Below are 19,919 nucleotides of genomic sequence, written 5' to 3'. Positions count from 1 at the left end.
GAGCATCCAACTCTTGGTTTTGGCTCAGGTCATTATCTCAGGGTCATGACATCAAGCCCTGCATTGGGCTCCTCACTCAGCAGGGAGTCTGCTTAAGGATTCTCTCTCTCTCTCTCTCCCTCCCCCTCTGCCCCGTCCCTGCTTACGCATGTACTCTCTCTCTCTCACATAAATAAATAAATCTTTAAAACATAAAAGAAAATGTGATACCTGAGTTTGCTCTGTGGTTTCAAGCCCCCAGTGGAAGCGCTCAGCAGCCTAGTGTTCCCGAAGCCCAGAGAAGGGGGTCTGCTCAGAGATTCCAGGGAGGGACTCTTCCGAAGATAAGGGTCTGGTTTCAGGTCCTCACTCCTTCCCTTTAGAAGATCTGTGTGAACAACAACATAATTACTTATTCCTGAAGAAGAGAAATCTGACAGATTATCACAGTTTCTTTTTAAGTACAATATAATTCTCATTTTATTCCCAAGTACAAATATATAATAGATACAGATTTATAGATGGAGTTTAAGTAGCAAAAATACAAATAGGGACATGGTTTTTAGAAATGATTCTCCAAGGAGGACTGACTACATGATTCAGAGACTAATGCCAAATTGGCCCCTTATACAAAAATTATGATGAATTTCAAGATGGCGCCCACAGAGCATTGAACCAAAGCCCTTCTAAGTGCCCTGCACAGGTCATACCCCCTCAAGAGCCAGCCCTATTCCCAAGTAAAACACTCTGTTTTAATCAATGGGCATCTAATGGAGAGAGCTGGCAGGAAGATGCCCAATGGGATTTTCAAGTCACAGCTGGCTGCCAATGAAAAGCTGGTGACCAAAAATGTTAACTATTTTATAAGAAAAAAAAAAAAAGCCATTATCATCATAGGGTCTGGCTTGCTAAAAATCAGCGAACATAATTCTTTGAAGGCTCCTCTCTGCTGTTATTATTAGGAGTCTAAACAGGTTAATGAAACAGGCTGACTCCTCCAGATGACATTTCTTCAAGGGCCACGAGAGTACAGAATGGGAGAAGATTTCGTGACTGTCTGGTTTGTGCTGACAGAGGCAATGAGAGCTCAGGGACCCAAGCGACTTGCTCAATGCTACACGACAGGCTTCTGTAACCAGGCTGAGCCTGTGGTCGCCTCCTATGACACCATAAGTAGTCATGGAAGAAAACAATACTTGTATGGCTAAGAGCCACCAATTATGGGTAGTGAAGTGGGGAGTGAGGCTAATTAGCTTGGGAGAGCAGAAAGAAAACAGTGCTTACATCGCTGAAGAGAACAACAAAAACAGAGCATTAATCCCATTTTGGCAGCTTCTGATGACCTCAATGCTGGCAAGGCTAGCCTGAAAGCAAGCAGTTTTTACCATGTAATCCTTTTTTAGCATAGTAAATAGAATCACCTGGGGTAGACAGGTGCCTGGTGGGGCAAAGAGGGGGTGCTGACAATAAACTGTTTACTTCAGGGCAACAGATACTGTGTGGTTGGAGCGCCAGCATTTAGCTTGTGGATTAAAACAACGGCTTCTTCACACAAAAGGTAAGGTGGGAGGAAGAGAGAAGACACAAATATCATGACCAAAAACTCACCAAGTACACTTAAAGATGGTTAAGATGTACGTTTTATGTTATGGGTATTTTAACCATAATTACTGAAAAAAAACCCAAACCTTGCCTGGGTATACATCACCACACATATAACCAAGTCACCCCCAATTTTCCACTACACAGCACGTGTGCAGAACTCAAATCAGGAGGGTTTCCGACACCCTGTTTTGACCTCCCTTCCATTTCTAGGAAGGGGGTGTCCGTTTTACACAGAAATAACAATCTGTTCTACTTGAATTTCTCACCTGTAAAATGTAGGGGATGGACCGAGGTAGTCTTCAAATTCTCAAAATCAGTGTTTATCTAAGTCTAAAGTCCTCTTATTCCATGAAAAAGAAAATGAAATTCAGAAGTGAAAAAAAAGGCAGGGATGGGGTAAAAAACTTTTCCAGCCAAAGGGTGGAACTTCTCTCACAGAAACAACTATTTTAAGAATAAACCTGATTGTGTTTGACCATGACCTAAAACAAGTACAGTGGGAATGCTTTTTGATTCAGTTAACTGTGTTACAGAAGTTTTATCTGATGCTTAGAAACAAAGGATTTCTATCTCTGCAATCTAGATTTCTGGCTTTCTTGCCTTCTTATAGGCACCAGTAAATAATTCACTAAGTGTTCTTTTTATCTTTTTTGTTTCCTTATAGTGACCACAGGGTCATATACATAAATTTCTAAGATATGTATTTGGGACAAGCTTAACGTGCGGCTAATGTTGCTTTGTTCCGACAGGTGAATTCTTGGGAAAGGGAACAGAAGCTAAGGTAAAGGCCAGCCCATCCACAGAGCTCACCCCATACCCACCCAGCTGTGTTCCCTCAGCCCCTGGAATGACCCTATGAGGTAGACAGCACTCTTTCTATTTCAGAGATAAAGAAACCGCAGCCCAGGGTGGTGGAATAATGGGCTAAGCCGCACTGTGGGTGGAAGTGGCAAGATGCAAACCCATCCCTGCCGTCCCCCTTCCTCCACTGGCCCCCAGCACAGGAGCCACAGTGGGGTTGACAAAGTGACACAATGGACCGTGGATTTCAACCACAACTTCATCATCAGGACCTAGATTTTAAAAATACCTGGAGTAACTCAGGAAGAGGACTACACTCAAATACAAAGATATCACTACAGAGGCATATTTTAGGAATTGTAGAAGCCACAGACCTTCAGAATCAGAGATGATTTTTTTTCTAAAAATAGCTACTTTTAAGGATGGTAAGATAGTTTCTTGAGAGTCAGTAAAAAGCAAACAAAAAAGTTAGACATTCCTCCCAAATGCATACACACTGGGAAGGACAGCTGGTAGGAAATCAGATCTGTCCATAACGTGAACACTTAGGGTCTTAAAATTATTTGAAATCAATGCCTCCGACCATTTTTCTAAGCTCGGTTTCAGGCAAAGTAGAAAAGTTAATCTCACAAAACAGTAAGTTGGAAGTATATGCTGTCTGAAGTATTACCTGAAAGGGGAAGGTCTGGAAGATCCAAACGCTGAGTCACACCTTTGCTGGCTGGCCGAACACTGTTGTATGTTGAATGCCTCTGAAAAACCAAAGCGCATGCCGCCATAGGTGAGCTTGGGACACCAGGAACAGCATAAACAAGGTGTGTGCCTGCATCCACAAAACGGTTCTCAAGCTCATCAGAATCACCAGGGGGAGCTTTTTTTTAAAGATTTTATTTATTTATTCATGAGAGACACACAGAGAGAGAGGCAGAGACACAGGCAGAGGGAGAAGAGAAGCAGGCTCCTCGCAGGGAGCCTAATGCGAGACTGGATCCTGGAACTCCAGGATCACGCCCTGGGCTGAAGGCAGGCGCCAAACCGCTGAACCACCCAGGGATCCCTGCTTTTAAAACAACTTATTTATTTGAACAGGTAACAGATGCAATCGACAGAACCCTCAAAAGGCACAGAAAGGACAAAAATGAAAAGAGTCTCCCTTAGTCTCCCATCACCTAGTTCTACTCCTTGGGGGTAATCATTGTTAATCAGCTTTGTGAGTAACTTTCTGAATACACCTTCTACGTGTATTCAAGGAGGTGTGTAAAAATACTGATTTTTTTTTTAACGGCCAACAGGTATACAGAAAGATGTTCAATTTCACTCATCACTGGGGAAGTGCAAATCAAAACCACAATGAGCTATCACTTGACACCTGTTAGGAGGGTCATTATCTAAAAAAGAGAGAGAGAGAGAAGGACAAGTGTTGGCAAACATGTGGAAAAATTAGAATTTCTGTGCACCCTTGGTGGGAATGGAAAATGATGCATGGATGGAATGATGGTAAACAGTAGGGAATTTCCTCAAAAAAAAAATAAAAATAGAGCTCCTCTATAATCTAGCAGTCCCACTTCTGGGTATATATTCAAAATAATTGAAAACAGACTCTAGAAGAGATTTTCTGGATTCTCATGTTCATCACAACACTACTCATAAATAGCCAAGGGGTGGAAACAACCTAATTGTCCCTGGACAGATGAATGGATAAACAAAATGCGGTCTATATATACAATGGAAAATTATTCCGCTTTAAGAAGAAGGAAAACCTGTCACATGCACTATAATGTGAATGAGCCTGGGAGGATGGTTATCTGTTACTCTGGGAGGGACTGCATTTGTGGAGGTGGGGTCCTAAAGGAGATGCTACATTTTGACAGGAGTAGTAGTTCTAGGCAACCACTCAGAGGAAGATTCCCTGATTCTGACAGAAATACAAGTTCCTTTCATGGGCCAACTTTGAGATGTTCCAGGAACCTTTCCTGGAAGTATAGTGGAGACTAGAGCTCTCCCAGTATTGGATTCCTTTCTGCATGACAAGCCAGTGACTGCCGATATTTGCAAGTTAATGGTGATACAATCTCATGCAGAAACAGCTCCTTAAATGGGCAAAAATTGACAGAAGGAATTTCATCATATTGTTTTTGTAATAAGGTGAATTCAAAACCACCTAAATGCCCATCAAACGAGGAGTGATTAAATAAATTACCACACATTACACAGTCTTTAAGAATACATTTCTCCAAATACTGACATTTAAAGATGTCTCTGATACATTCCTTCATTCATTCGACAAATATTTATTGAGCTTCTAATATGATATAATGATGTGCCAGCCACTGTTCCAGACAAGAGATATAACAGCAAGCAAAGTATAAAAATCCCTGCCTCCTTTGGGTGTGGAGTCTGCTTAAGATTCTCTCTCTCTCTCCCTCTGCCCCTCTAACCCCTGCCCACATGGGCACACATGCACTCTCTCTTAAAAAAAATACCCCCCCCAAAAAACCTGCCCTCAGGGATTACATTCCAATGACAAAGTGAAATGAGTCAGTATCTGAACAATGTGTAGTGTAAGATTTACACAATACAGAAGATTTAGCAGATTTTCTCTCCCCCTATACACACACACACACACACACACACTTTATACTAAAAAAACATCTAGAAGAATACACAATTATTATTATTATTATTATTATTATTTCTGGGGCTAGGGAGCAAGGGAGACTTTTAACTCACCCTCTCTTACACTGATCAGGTAAATGTAACATTAACCTAATGCTAACAGAGGTCAGGATGATGGCTACCTTTATTTTTTTTTAAAGATTTTATTTATTTATTCGTGAGACACACAGAGAAAGAGGCAGAGACATAGGCAGAGGGAGGAGAAACAGGCTCCATGCTGGGAGCCCAATGTAGGTCTCGATCCCAGGACCGCAGGATCACAACCTGTGCTAAAGGCAGGCACTCAACAACCACTGAGCCACAGGCAGACGCTCAACCACTGAGCCACTCAGGCATCCCAAAAATGAGAACTACTTTAAGAAATTACCCACTGGGTGGTGGCATCTTCTAAGTTGATGAAAATGCTTTATCTCGCCGTTGGCTACATGAATGTGTATGTACAGAAACATTCAAACTGTGTATAGTTAAAAGGTACGTGTTCTACTTTATACAAGAATTATACCTGGTGGTGTGTACCTGTTCATAAGGGCCAATTGTTAAATCTTCAGGAATCTTGCCAGCTGGTTTTCAATATAGTCACTATTAAAATTGAACTTTATTAAAAGCAAAAGAAATAAATACTCAAAACTCACTGCTTCCTAATTATTATACTTCATGTTATGATTGGGGTTTTTTACACGTACTCTGTCTGTATCCTAGAAATATCCTATGATACCATCTCTTCTCAACTCCACGTTCACTGATGTCAGGGGGCTAGCTTGATGCTGGCAAGGATGGGGAATATTTACACTGCAGAAACTGGCAAACATCACAAATCCCGGTTTTTCCCCTGCAAAGGGGCAGCTGTTAAACATTTTATCAGCAAACTAATGTATATTACTCAATGAAAATAAGTCAAATGAAGCAGGATTTGTTTCAGTTTCATTAAATAAACTTGGTAATTATAAAAAAAATTACTGCTTTATGTATGTAGTAGTACAAGATATCTTCTATTGAGCTGGCGGGATCAAGGGGATCAGGAGGCACCAACAAAATGGTGGCGGACCCCCCACCTTGTTGCCCCCACCTCAGAACTTTCCCATCACCAGCAGACCGCTGGAGGACATGTCATCAGGGGGAGACTGGACCTATGCAGGAAACCTGAACTGTACTTTACCCAGACTCCATATAAGGGCATGGGCAGGGATCCCTGGGTGGCGCAGCGGTTTAGTGCCTGCCTTTGGCCCAGGGCGCGATCCTGGAGACTCGGGATCGAATCCTACGTCGGGCTCCCAGTGCATGGAGCCTGCTTCTCCCTCTGCCTATGTCTCTGCCTCTCTCTCTCTCTCTCTCTCTCTGTGGCTATCATAAATAAATAAAAATAAAAAAAAATAAGGGCATGGGCAGTTATTGCCCCAGTAATACCGATTTCACCAGTAATATGCCTAATACCTATCACACCCGTACAGACACACAACCCCCTCCCCTCCCCCCTTAAAAAGCCCGTTTGCATTCCCTGGCCCCTGACTTCCCCGCTTTCTTCCTCCCCTCCAGGCCCATAGCTCGCCTGAGAGTGTGTCCCATTAAAAGCCTGTTTTGCAAACTTTTGCCTGGCCTCTCTATTTTATTTCACTACCAATCAGATTATACCTGGCATTTGGTGCTGAAACCCCTGAGGAGATCGAGGCCCCACGCTGGTGGGGAGCCTTTCTCTTCTCACCACCAGGCTCAATGCCCGCTGGGGGTACTTTTGACTAAACGTGACATCTTCAAGGGCCAAAAAAAGTAAAAAGAAGAAAAATTTAAAAGCTCCCACAAAATACACGTTTTACTAAGGACTAAAAATGCTTACTTGTGAATGATATTACCCTTGGCTTGGCAGGAGCTGTGTGCTGAATGTTACTGATAACATTGACAGTTTTGGTCTTAGAGAATGAATGCCAAGAGGGGCCTCTAGCTAGTTCAGTTGGTGGAATGTGTGACTTTTGATCACGGGGTTGTGAGTTCAAGCTCCATGTTGGGTACAGACATTCATTCATTCATTCATTCTTTATTTTTTATTTATTTAATTTAGTTCTATTTTTTTACAGACATTTAAAAGGAAAATCTTTAAAAGAAAGAAAGAAAGAAAGAAAGAAAGAAAGAAAGAAAGAAAGAAAAGAAAAAAAAAGAGAAAATGCCAAGAAAGGTCTGATCTAAAACCTTCAGAAGAAGGGGATCCCTGAGTGGCTCAGCAGTTTAGCGCCTGCCTTTGGCCCAGGGTGCGATCCTGGGGTCCCAGGATCGCGTTGCACATTGGGACTCCTGCATGGGGCCTGCTTCTTCCTCTGTCTGTGTCTCTGCCTCTCTCTCTCTCTCTGTGTCTCTCATGAATAAATAAATAAAATCTTTATAAATAAATAAATAGATAAATAAATAAATAAATAAATAAATAACCTTCAGAAGATGGTCAAGGTAATACAGATTACATACAACTCATGAACTCTACAAATTTATAAATTGTAAACATTTTCTTTCCCAGAGGTACTTTAAAAAATAAAACAATTCTTTGAGAAAAAGATCTAGTTCAAGATCCACTTCTGGTAAAAATTATTATCTTCAATGAACTGAACACTTTAAATGTATCTTTTGGGGAACAAAGTGTCATTAATAAATTGAGGTTTATGGTGTTTCTCTCAGACCTTTATCAGGCCTCAGAATCATAATTTTAACACAAATTTTGTTATTATTATTCTACACTTATTAAAGATGATGTTCGGAGGGCAGCCTGGGTGGCTCAGCTGTTTAGTACTGCCTTCAGGGGGGGGGGGCGTGATCCTGGAGACCCGGGATCAAGTCCAATGTCAGGCTCCCTGCATGGAGCCTGCTTCTCCCTCTGCCTGTGCTTCTGCTCCCCTCTCTCTCTGTCTCTCATAAATAAATAAATAAAATCTTAAAAAAAAAAAAGTTCAGGCACTTGGGTGGCTCAGTCAGTTAAGTGTCTGCCTTGGGTTCAGGTCATGATCTCAGTGTCCTGGGATGGAGCCCCATGTTCTACTCCCTGCTCAGTGGGAATCTGCTTCTCCCTCTGCCCCTCCCCCTACTCGCGCTCTCTTTCTCTCTCAAATAATTAGTCTTTAAAAAAAAAAATAAAAATGATGTTCAATGTGCCTCAAAAAATAAACCAAGTGGTTTTCACTTCCCCTTTGTTGCCTGGGCATTAGTCACCATTGTGGTACTGCATGGCCCAGACCACCACCCACATATCCAAGGGCTTCAAAATACCTGCATCGGGGAGACAGCAGCAGCGGGAGCAGTCCTCACTGGAATCCCACTCAGGGGGCTTCTGGGGCCTTTATGGACAGAAATATTCTGTCCGGTTCCACCTGCCAAGAAAAGAGAAGGGAACATTTATATGTTGTTCTAGTTCCAAACAGCAGAGTAGTTCCTGATTTGTTACTGTTTTGGTGACTATAAAAGTATCCTGTGCTGCTTATAAGGTATTACATTTCCTCTCATCTCTTCTCTAGACTGTTGAACTGGGGGGAGGAGTTGCTTAAATGAGGGTTGGTCTGAAATGTGGGACAGACAGGGCACAAGAAAGAACGTGACGAGGCATCTATGGCAAGAAGGAACAGGAGTGGGGGGGTGCCTGGGTGACTCAGGCATGATCTCAGGGTCCTGGGATGGAGTCTTGCATCAGGCTCCCTGCTCAGTGGGGAGTCTTTCTTCCTCTCCCTGCAGCTCCCCCTGCTTATGCTCTCTCTCTCTCTAATGAATAAATTAAAAAAAAACAACTGTTTTTTTAAAAAAAAGAAGGAACAGGAAAGCTCTTACACAAACCATTACTGTTAATTTGTTTCCCATCTTCAGGACCAAATGTAGTCACTAGGCTTTCGTATCTTTTACTATTTGTAGTCTCTTCTTTTTTTTTTTTTTAAGATTTTATTTATTCATGAGAGATACAGAGAGAGGCAGAGACATAGGCAGAGAGAGAAGTAGGCTCCCTGCAGGGAGCCCAATGTGGGACTCAAGCCCAGGACCCTGGGATCACCCCCTGAGCCAAAGGTAGATCCCTCATGATCTCATCTTAATCTGAGTTGCAAACTGTTTTAGCCAAGACAACCAGGTACATCCTATCATTAGCTATTACTCCAGTCTCTCTAGACCACAGGAATAACTGTTGTGATTGACAAAAGAGATATATTGTTATTTTGGACAAGTGCATATTTGGTTTCTTCTATTTACTGTATTTATTGTGTATATAAGCTGCATTTTTCTCATATATGTAGTTTACAGTGAAGAGGAGGTGAACAGTGAGCCAGAGAAATGTTTATAGAAAAATCTGGGGGGCATGTGGGTGGCTCAGTCAGTTAAGTCTACCTTTTGGCTCAGGTCAAGATCTCTCGGTCCTGGGATTGAGCCCTGTGTTGGGCTCCCTGCTCAGCAGAGGCTGCTTCTCTCTCTCTCACTCTGCCCCTCCTCCCTGATTGTTCTATCTCTCTCAAATAAATAAATAAAATCTTAAAAAAAAAAACAGAAGAGAAAAGGTTGGGAATGTATCTAGATTGGGAATGACAGGTAAACACAGGTGGTCTACACCTAGACCAGGCAGAGAAAAGTCTAACAGCTTGTTGCAAAGGGAGGAAGTCCAAGGGTCCAGCAAGAGAGCCAAATGCACAGACCCAACACCTTGTTTCCTAGGAAATGAAGCCTCTGGTTAGTCCTGCTCTGTCTCATGAGACGCTAAGAAGGAAGTGGAAGTAACCTGAGTTTAATGGAAACAAAGGCAGAAAAGGAATGTGGCAAGTCTGGAATTAAAGCTATGTAAGAGGTGGAAAGAGAGGAGATGTGTTAATACGTGAGCCAGACTCCTGACTGTCATCCTCCTAGAGCTTCAGCCAGGTTGTGGTCAAGTCTCTTGGATACAGTGGCTCCATGTGGAATGATCTAGACAAAGCTCTTGTGGTTCCATCAACTCGGGCCAGTGTGGAGTAGAAACAGGCTTGATATGTGGGGCCACGGTCTGAATTTGAGTTTTGCTCATGAGACAAAATATTGAAATACCTGGACGTCCCAAGTCAAATGACTTGATAAGGGACTTAACGGTGGTTGCAGATTCTGAAGGTGTTGGAGATGTTCTGTTCATGTAGACGCCATGCCACCGGCTGGGAGCATCAACCTCGGGAGGTTCTGAATCTTCGTTCACAGGTCTGAGTGGTAAAGAACACATAAAATTTAAAAGGTGGGGGAAGAGACAAGGATGAGAATAGAACCAATGTGGAGGAAACAAACAACTCTGGAAGGAGAATCCCAGATATAAAAGCTTTGCCTCTTACAGGAAATAAGAGGTATTACTCTCAATTTTTATCAGAGACGTTTTGGCCAGAAATAGTATTTTTAGAAGCAGAGGGACTTGACATTAAGCTCTAAATAAAAAGGATGTTATTCTACTTTGCATATTGTAAACAAATATTGTTTATCATAAATATTTAGCTTATGGTGGATACAATGGATTGGCTTCTTGGAGTGTATATTCCAACCCTCGTTTGGCACACAGGGGTTGTAAAGTTGTCATCTCAGGACTCTCCTGCAGTAAGGAGCTCACACGTGACTTATGTTCTACCCATCAGGAAGGTGAGGGCAAGACCTGGACCGGGACCTGAGTCAGGTAAGGGAAGCAGGGCACAGGGCATTTCCTGTTGAGATAAGACTGTAGCAGAGGCCGAATGCTTCTGCTGCTGGTAACCGAGGAGGGAGCTTTTCAACAGGGCAGCTGACATCCTGATTTTAAGGCTCCCCTGATAGCCAGTTCTGTGTTGTGGCTCTGGGAGATATTCCTGGAAACTCAGCTTAGAGTCCATTTCTTCAGAACCTCCCAACAACCCTGCAAGCTGCTTAATGCCTTTCTGTTTAAGCCAACTAGATAGTGATCCACTATGTGCAAGAGGATCCCAACTCAGACATGATCTACCCTTTGAGAGGGAAGCAACCCTGCGATGCTGTAGGTGGCGAAGCTTCTGCTCTCAAACATTCCTGGTAAACTCTTCCTATGGATTCTAACTTCAAGCACAGACTCATGAAAGAGTCTTTTAAAGACTGATCATTTAAAAAAAAAAAAAAAGACTGATCATTTGATTCAATGCTCTTATGCAAGGTATCCTCATCAAGGACATGTTAACATGTCATTTAATCTACCTGTGAACAAGCCAAGGCAAGATCTCTCAGCCTCCTGATTTCTACAGCATTGCTCTTTTTATGATAGCCAACTGCCACCAGCTGTTTTGCAAGAAGATGACTAATTTATGAGAATGGCTCAGGGCAGCCCTGGTGGCTCAGCGGTTTAGCACCGCCTTCAGCCCGGGGCCTGATCTTGAAGACCCAGGATCGAGTACCACCCAGGATTGAGTACCATGTCGGGCTCCCTGCATGGAGCCTGCTTCTCCCTCTCGCCTGTGTCTCTGTCTCTTCTCTCTCTTTCTCTCTCATGAATAAATAAATAAAATCTTAAAAAAAAAAAGAACTTTAAAAAAAAATCTTAAAAAAAAAGAATGGCTCAGAGTATTTCTGGAAGTGTATTTTAATAAGGTCAATGGAAGTTTAAAATATCTATTTACTGATCTTTTTGGAATCAAACTAGCTACTTACAAGCTTCTGTGGTTGAATTTACTTGCTTTTAATTCTCAAAACCTCCTTCTACTGTTCTGCGATCAATGTGAACAGAAGAGTGAAGCAGAATTTCAAATACACTTTTGTCTCCATAGCCCCTTCTTTTGAGGAAAAAAAAAATTCAATAAGCTGATGACTTCTCTGAAAGAAAGTATCAGGAATTTCAGAAACTGGTAGGGAGCTGGGTTTGAAAAAAATTTTTTTTAATTGAGTAAGTTTGGGTTTTGTATTTTCCCCATTATGTTATGCAGTATAAAATCAGGTGTAGAATATGCAGAAAGACATGAAATCAGGTTGGGTATAAGCAGGGAAAAAAAAAATCTCCAATTTCTGAACCAGCCATTCCAAAGAAGGTTAGAAACAAAGTGGGCCACCTCCTCACCTGGCCATTTAAAGGACCAGCTACCAAGGGTTTTGCAGAAACTCAGGGTACCCTTCAAAGGAAGATCTTTTCTAAAAATTCACTTTCATCTCATTCCTTGATAATTTAATGAAAACAATTCTACATCTGCTAAAGTGTTTCCTTCAATCACCTAAGTTTCTCTGTGATTCAATATATCAAATGATAAATAGGAATCCTTTGGACTCTGTAAGAAAATAGCAAGGTGACAAGAGCCAATTCCCAGTCCTCCTGCCCTCAGATATCTAAAGACCATATTTCAAATGATCAGTCTGCTTGGCCAGAACAGTAGGAGTCAGTATGAGAAAACTGCAAGTTGTTTAAGCAGATTAGAGAACCTGCTAAACTACCCCCCTCCCCATGTTATATAATAGGGATGCATGTGTATGTGTGTAAGCGTGTATGGGGCAGGTGGTGAAGGGATTCACAAAACAAAGCCTGAATTGAAAAACCATAGAAAACAGTTGTTACGAATGCTATTTGTTTTATTATTACAGTACTTTAATCATAAATAGATTTGAAATTCCTTTACCCCAGCCTGTCAAGATTGTCTGGGGTCAACCAGTAACAACCCTGCCAATAAATGAAGTACTACATTTTCTCTGTTTCAAGGAAGAATAAGACTCTGTATTCTATAAAGGATTTTAAGAAATATTAAGCATATAGCCAGCTGTATCGTAGCAAGCTCAATAAATACAGGAAAAGCTTCAAGGTACCACTACTAGTTAAGGATGTGTTCTGTGCTAGCTGTTGCCTCCTAAACACAGATGTCAGATTCAAAGGTCAATCTGTAAGACAAAAATCACACACACACACACACACACACACACACACACACACACACAGTCCAAGTAAGTCTTGAAGATCCCCTGAATCACCCAGAAGTACAGCTTACATGGTTTTGAAGGTACAACTGTATACCAACATACCATCTTTCAGTAAGTCCAGTGCTTGTGGTTTCCCTGTAACATTGAACAAGGCCCTCTTTCTCTGTGGCATCTTAGATGACACAGCTGCCATGTGCTTAGGTGCCATGTTGAAAACAACAAAAGTAAGGCATGTTTCCATCTGCTCCCAGAATGTCGAACTATGATAATAATGAATAATTTTCACACAAAAAAATGTACGTGTAACTCCACAGTAAGTACCATGTGTCTTTAAAACTTTAACTAATTTGATTTTCAAAAAAAATTATTTATTATCCCTTATTTTATTTTATTTTTTTTTAAATTTTTTTTTAAATTTTTATTTATTTATGATAGTCACATAGAATGAGAGAGAGAAAGGCAGAGACACAGGCAGAGGGAGAAGCAGGCTCCATGCACTGGGAGCCCGACATGGGATTCGATCCCGGGTCTCCAGGATCGCGCCCTGGGCCAAAGGCAGGCGCCAAACCGCTGCGCCACCCAGGGATCCCTATTATCCCTTATTTTAGATAAAAAATTTAACAAGGTCACATGGATTGTAAATGGTGAATCTGGGATGCAACTCCAGTTCTGACCACGCTTTTCTCAAATTTTCTGTAAGGCATAGGTGTCCTGTGAGGCATACCAGGGTTTTAGGAAAATAATATTGATGGTATTTCTTCTTAAAAAATTATTTAACATGTATTTTTAAAAAACACTATCAGCATTTATTTCATTGCTCTTATTTTTATGCAATAAACTGCCTTAGGAAGTAGCAACCCATAGTGAGAATGATAGTTGAAGGCAAGGATCATTTCACATGCTCACTGTTGGTCTACTTTACATATCTTTTGTTATAACTTAAACATATATATATGCACATGTATCTGTAATTGTCTTTTATTTTTAAAATGTTACCTAATCTCTATAATTCACAGATCTCCTTGTTTGGTTACAGAATAGTCTTCAAATAGTGTTGGTTTTCCACAGCAACTACTGCACCATACAGGACACTTTGCAGTGGTGTCTATTTTGATCCAAGAATAGGTGAACTCTTGTATGTACTCAAAGTATTCAAAAGTTAACTACCTTTGGGAAATATGTCACATTACACTAGCTACTGTTGCAACTGGCAGATTAGTCCCCATAAAGACCAGTCAAGCTGATCACATACTTGCAAGGGCTCTTTCTGGAAAACTGAAGCCCAGCTCCCAGGCCTTCTTGGTGCCAGACAGAGCTCTAACCTATGTGTCCCCTTCACCCACCTTACTTTTGGACTAAAAGCCTAGCTACCTGAAGTTTTGTTCCTTTTAGGTTCCATCTCTGTACCCTTGCTCATTATATGTCCTTATCTGTAATGCAATTTTCTCAAAATATTTCTTATTGTTATGCATGAAACAAATCTAAAAGAAGTCTGTAGCTCTGGAGTGAGATAGAAATTAAGTATTCTGTCTCTCAGGTATCAGTGTTTTTCTGAACTTCATTTTTGAATTTCAACATAAGCATGTAAGTGACATAAAAACAAACAGGGTAAGACAGCAGTTTGAAGACAGTCATCTTCATCTCCAAATCCCAGCTGTAAGAATCCTGCATCAACCCTGGAAGCTACAGAAAGAGATCGCCTACGTGGCTCAGACTTTGAAGAATTTCTGCTACACAGAGAATAAATTTTGGGTGGGTGGAGGCACGGGATGGAAAGTAAATACTAAGGCTTTATCCCCAATTCCCTTTCAAAGAAAATAAAGATGTGGGGAAAGCCCAGTGAGGTCCCCTCTTTAGAGGGCCAGAGTTGGGAGAAGGGATGGAAGCCCTGGGTAATGCACAACATTCTCCCCACAACGGTTCAGTGACATTAAGATAGTATTGTCTGAGGAGGCCAGAGATGGTTTGTCCCAGGTAAAAGGACAGGGGCAAAAAGGGGTAGATTAGGAAGAGCCACAGTACATCCCTGAAATGGACAATGACGAAGTAAAACTAGACCCAGAATGCTGGCTCCCATGATCCAGTTTCACCAGAGAAGGAACTGGACACAGATGAATTTCACCCACTAGGAACCTATTCCTCTGTTTTCTATTTAAGCCTCTGTGTCTCTGATACGTAACATCAATTTACCTTAGAGAACCTCCCTTCTGGTTTAAGTTTTCAATAGTAGTCAGCCAAAGTGGGTACGGATCTAAGCAGAACCTACTGATACTGACTGGTAAATGTCAGGGCAAATGTCAGGTCCTGACACACTCACCCTTTTAAGCAAGAATAAATGATGAACATTTATCTGCTCTGCCCCAAGACGTGCCCTGACCTAGAAATATATTTCATAATATAAAATGAAGAGAAAAACTGCACTCAAGGGAGCGCATTTATAAATTTATGACAGGAAACAGAATTTTATGCTTATTAGGATCTACCTTGAGAATACAATAAAATTCAAGAAAAGAGAAAAATAAATGAAAGATGACACCTTATGACGAAAGGCTGAGTCTAAAAAATTATATCAGCAATCTAATAATACCATTAAAATATTTTAAAGCAGAACCAACTCAAGAGAAAAAGAGATGAGGGTATACTGGGAAAGTCTCTCTGAATATAAACGAAATAAATAAGATAAAGATGAGATTTTGATTCAGTGGGCAGAGGATGGTTTTGATCATAAATGGTGCTGGCATTACTGGCTGTCCATCTGGAAGAAGACCCATACCTCACATCACACTAAACAAAGAAAGGCAAATTAAATATCTGAGAGAGAGAGAGAGAGAGAGAGAAAATGTGATTGCCTATTTCTGTAAGATGAGGGTAGGGGAAATCTCAAAACAAAAAACCCAGAAGCAGCAAAGGAAAACACTAACATTATACTGTGTAACAATATACCATTTTCTATAATGATGGTAAAGTCAAAAGACCCATAATATACTGGGATAAATACACATCCTTAATAAGATACTGATTTATAAATGGAAAAGAGAAAAACAATCAGCTCATTGAAAAAGTAAGCAAAAATGCTAAAAGAACAATTCTCAAAAGAGAAAAAACAAATAATTAATATATAAAAATTTCCCCAGGAAAATGCAAATTTAAAGTACTAATGAGATAGCATTTTTTACTTAACCTAACAGCAAAAATTAAGATTAATATTATCTGTATCTGCTAAGGTGTGTACAAACAGGCACTCTAATCAAGAATAAAATGTTGGGGGAGCCCTGGGTGGCTCAGCGGTTTAGCCCCTGCCTTTGGCCCAGGGCGTGACCCAGGGGTCCTGGGATCGAGTCCTGCATCAGGCTCCCTGAATGGAGCCTGCTTCTTCCTCTGCCTATGTCTCTGCCTCTCTCTCTGTCTCTCCATGTCTCTCATGAAGAAATAAATAGAATCTTTTTTTTTTTTTTTTTAAAGAATAAAATGTCATGGGATGCCTGGGTGGCTCAGCGGTGGAGCATCTACCTTCAACTCAGGTCGTGATCCCAGGATCTTGGGATCGAGTCCCTCATCAGGCTCACGGCGGGACGCCTGCTTCTCCCTCTGCCTGTCTTTGCCTCTCTGTTTCTCTCATGAATAAATAAAATATTTAAAAAAATAAAAATTAAATGTCATAAGTCTTAGGTAAGTAATCTTGCAAATCTATATCCCCCAATGTAGCAATCATGCTTTTAGGAACCCATCCTATGAAAATAAAAACAGATCTGCATGGCTATGTAAATAAGGATTACTATTATGCCATTATTAGGAAAGAAAAAAAAAACTAGAACATATAGCCTTCATATTCACCAATATGACAATATTGAAGTATTCTAGGGCACATCCATCCTCTTGGACACCAGGCAGCCATTAAAATGAGTTAAATTCGGAGTGCCTGAGTGGCTTAGTCAATTAAGCGGCCAACTCTTGATCTCAGGATGGTGAGTTCAGGCCTTGCATTTGCCCAGTGTGGAGCCTACTTAAAATAATAAAGAAATAAAAAATAAAATGAGTTAAACTCATATCCTTCAACCTGGAAGGATGCCCATGATACACTGTTAAATGAAATATGAAAGTGCTGAATATTGTATAGAATATAATCTCATTTTATAAAAAATATTAAAATGAACCCTGGGCAGCCCTGGTGGCGCAGTGGTTTAGCACTGCCTGCAGCCCAGGGCGTGATCCTGGAGACCCTGGATCGAGTGCCACGTCAGGCTGTCTGTATGATGCCTGCTTCTCCCTCCACCTGTGTCTCTGCCTCTCTCTCTCTGTCTGTCTCTATGAATAAAAAAAAAAAAATGAACCCTATATATTTATATGAGTAGAAGGAAAGGTAAAGAAAAATAGATACGCTATTTATGGAACACTGATTACCTTACAGGGTGGTACTGGAGAGGGAAAAGAGGACTATTTTTAATTCTATATCTCTATTTTGTTACCAGGATACCTAAATATTCATAATTAAGAAGAAATCCAATATAGCAGATCGCCAAGTGATCTATTTATTTTTACAGTTCAACAAGACAAATCTAGACTTCAAATTCCATGTACTAGACTATTTTTTCTAAAGATTCTATTTATTTATTCATGAGTGACACAGAGAGAGGGGCAGAGACATAGGCAGAGGGAAAAGCAGGCTCCATGCAGGGAGCCTGATGTGGGACTCGATCCCAGGACTCCAGGATCACACTCTGGGCCAAAGGCAGGTGCTCAACTTCTGAGCCACCCACGTGTCCAATGTACTAGATTTTTTTTGTGTGTGTGGACATGCTAGGATTCTGCTTTCACAATTTATGCAATTTTGCTCCTTGCCTTTTTGTTCCAGTAATGAAATCATTTTAAAAATTAAATTTTAAACATTCATATTTAAAATCAGCCTCCTACCTACAACTTATATTGAAAATCGGACTTGCTTCTAGATCAAATTCTAGTCATTGGACATGGCTTTAGAGTCTGACACCACATGTGCTAGAAACCTGAGGATAAACTGACACGAAGGCTCTGCAAACACGTGGCCAACGAATACAAATCAGGCAACAGACTCTCCAGAATAATAACATATTTATTTAGCACTTCATGAATGCTTTATGTATAAAAATATTCAACAGTACCCAGAATAAAGACAGATCAAAATATGGGGGCACAAATACAGCTGGGCATCTGAAGTTGAGGTGATTTTCCTTTTGTTTAGATTTGAAAACACCTGGCAAGTGAATTTGCTATCATTTCAAGAAATTCTCAATCTGAGGTAAAGATCTCCCAGTATACAAATTGGACATTTCCAGTGAATAGCTAAACTATTTTCATGGATGAGGCATTGATCTCTCTTCTATCACCAAGCGACATTTCTCTGGGGATTCTGGGCTCTCCGGTTGGACACGCCAAACTGTCCTTCTCAGTAAAAGCGTGTTCCTGGTCCTCATGTCCTTGTACCAGACAGGAATTCCTGTCTTTTCCTGTGGACACGGAACGAAGACCCGCCACTGCCTGGACTGCAATCTGGCTCCTGGAGTGTGGGCCACACAAGGCCATGCCTGATGGTGGCTGCTGAATTAGGTGCAGATCTTCACAAACTGTACTTCCAACATTTAGCATCCCACTCTGAATTCTGGATCACTCTGAATCATACACTTTGGGATTGAAAGTCTTTCAGTTTCCGAGTTAAGTTTTATTCATGAGGCATTTGTTGTGGCTGTTTGTTAATTTTTAGTCAGATTCCAATGGGCACTGCCACCACGTAAACTTACTGGTTCAAGTACATCCTTTTTGATCAGCCAAACATCAATTTGTGTTAGCCCAAGAGAGATTCTGGAAATCAAACCCCAACTCAGTGGTGGCTTGTTTCAGATGAGGTAATGAGGTCGGACCCCAGCTTGAAAGGGCTCATTCGAGACTTGATATAAGGGAAGCAGAACTTGCTAGCTTCTTCAGAAGGAGACATGACACAGACGGCTTCCTACTTTGCCTTAAGTAGTGTTAATTCCAAGATTATTAGATACCATGTTCAAGAGGAAGCACAGAAATAAACTCCAAAAAGTAAAACACAAGCACGGGTAGTGTTCACCAGTGCTCTGCATTTGCTCTGCCCTCTGCTCCCTCTGAACACCCCAGTTGCATATAAAAAAATTAGTTTCACAACATGCTTGTGCTTTGTTTTTTTCAGAACTTCATCTTTATGCTCCAAATAAAAGATGGTTGAATCTTCTGAGAATAAGAAAGAAGAAGGAAAAAAAAAAAGAGGGAAGGATCATCTTTGATCATGCCATGAGTTGATTCCAAAATGTAGAAAAAGGTAAAGAGACTTGATCACAATGACTGTGTGTGAAACAGTGGATGTTATAAGGAGACAATTTGGCTCTTGGTAAAGAGGCAATTTGTACCCTACATTATTCCCCCTTTCATTTAGAAATGGCTGTCGTTTCCCATCATGGTAAGGGCTGGGCTGTGTTTCTTCCAGCAAATGCTCTGCTAGCTGACAGAGACCATGGAGCTGTGAAAACAGAAATGGAGGGGGAAATGCTGGTAAAGGAGTTACTTGAGGCAACATGATCTCAGGCTACAAACAGAAGAATTAACTGCTGACACTGACCCACAGGGAAGAGCTAATATCTAGAACAGGATCAATATGTTTTAGTTCCTCTTCCTCTAATTTTTTTGGAAGTCAAAGATCTTTGGACAGAGAACGTGACAAAGACTTCAAAACACTACTATTGAGTTCCTCACTCTAGATCTTCAGTAACAGACAACTGTACTGGGGGCATAGAGGTGGCCAGAATGCACAAAATCAGGCTCCTCTGTAATTTACAGAGTGGCTCGTGCTTCCCTCTGCTGTCCTGCAGTCAAGGCCAAAAAGAAAAAAGAAAAAAAAAAAAGGATTTCTTTCAGTATGAAGGCATAAAAGTCCTAAAGGCCTAGGGGAAGCTCATGTCCACACTTTTGAAAATGACTCTGTGAAAATGGGGGCTGGGGAGCAGGAT

General features: G+C 41.0%; 1 protein-coding gene across 6 annotated transcripts in view; it reads right to left on the bottom strand.

The window, feature by feature from the left end:
• SPECC1 (sperm antigen with calponin homology and coiled-coil domains 1) overlaps nt 1-19,919 on the bottom strand; it is a 279,346-nt gene that overhangs the window by 66,552 nt on the left and 192,875 nt on the right. For 5 of the 6 annotated variants that reach the window (XM_055305614.1, XM_055305611.1, XM_055305610.1 and 2 more), the window contains 4 exons: nt 10,087-10,232; nt 8,305-8,405; nt 3,056-3,137; nt 211-367 (listed from right to left, as the gene is read on the bottom strand). In XM_055305614.1, the coding sequence (XP_055161589.1) occupies nt 211-367; nt 3,056-3,137; nt 8,305-8,405; nt 10,087-10,232 (486 nt within the window). Of the gene's footprint in view, nt 1-210; nt 368-3,055; nt 3,138-8,304; nt 8,406-10,086; nt 10,233-17,986; nt 19,433-19,919 lie in introns of those variants that run through there. The other variant, XM_055305615.1, reaches the window with a different exon arrangement.

Source organism: Nyctereutes procyonoides, unplaced genomic scaffold (genome assembly GCF_905146905.1).
Source record: "Nyctereutes procyonoides isolate TBG_1078 unplaced genomic scaffold, NYPRO_anot_genome, whole genome shotgun sequence".
Taxonomy (NCBI): domain Eukaryota; kingdom Metazoa; phylum Chordata; class Mammalia; order Carnivora; family Canidae; genus Nyctereutes; species Nyctereutes procyonoides.
Note: the sequence above shows the minus strand (reverse complement) of the source record. Positions and strands in the feature narration are given on the sequence as shown.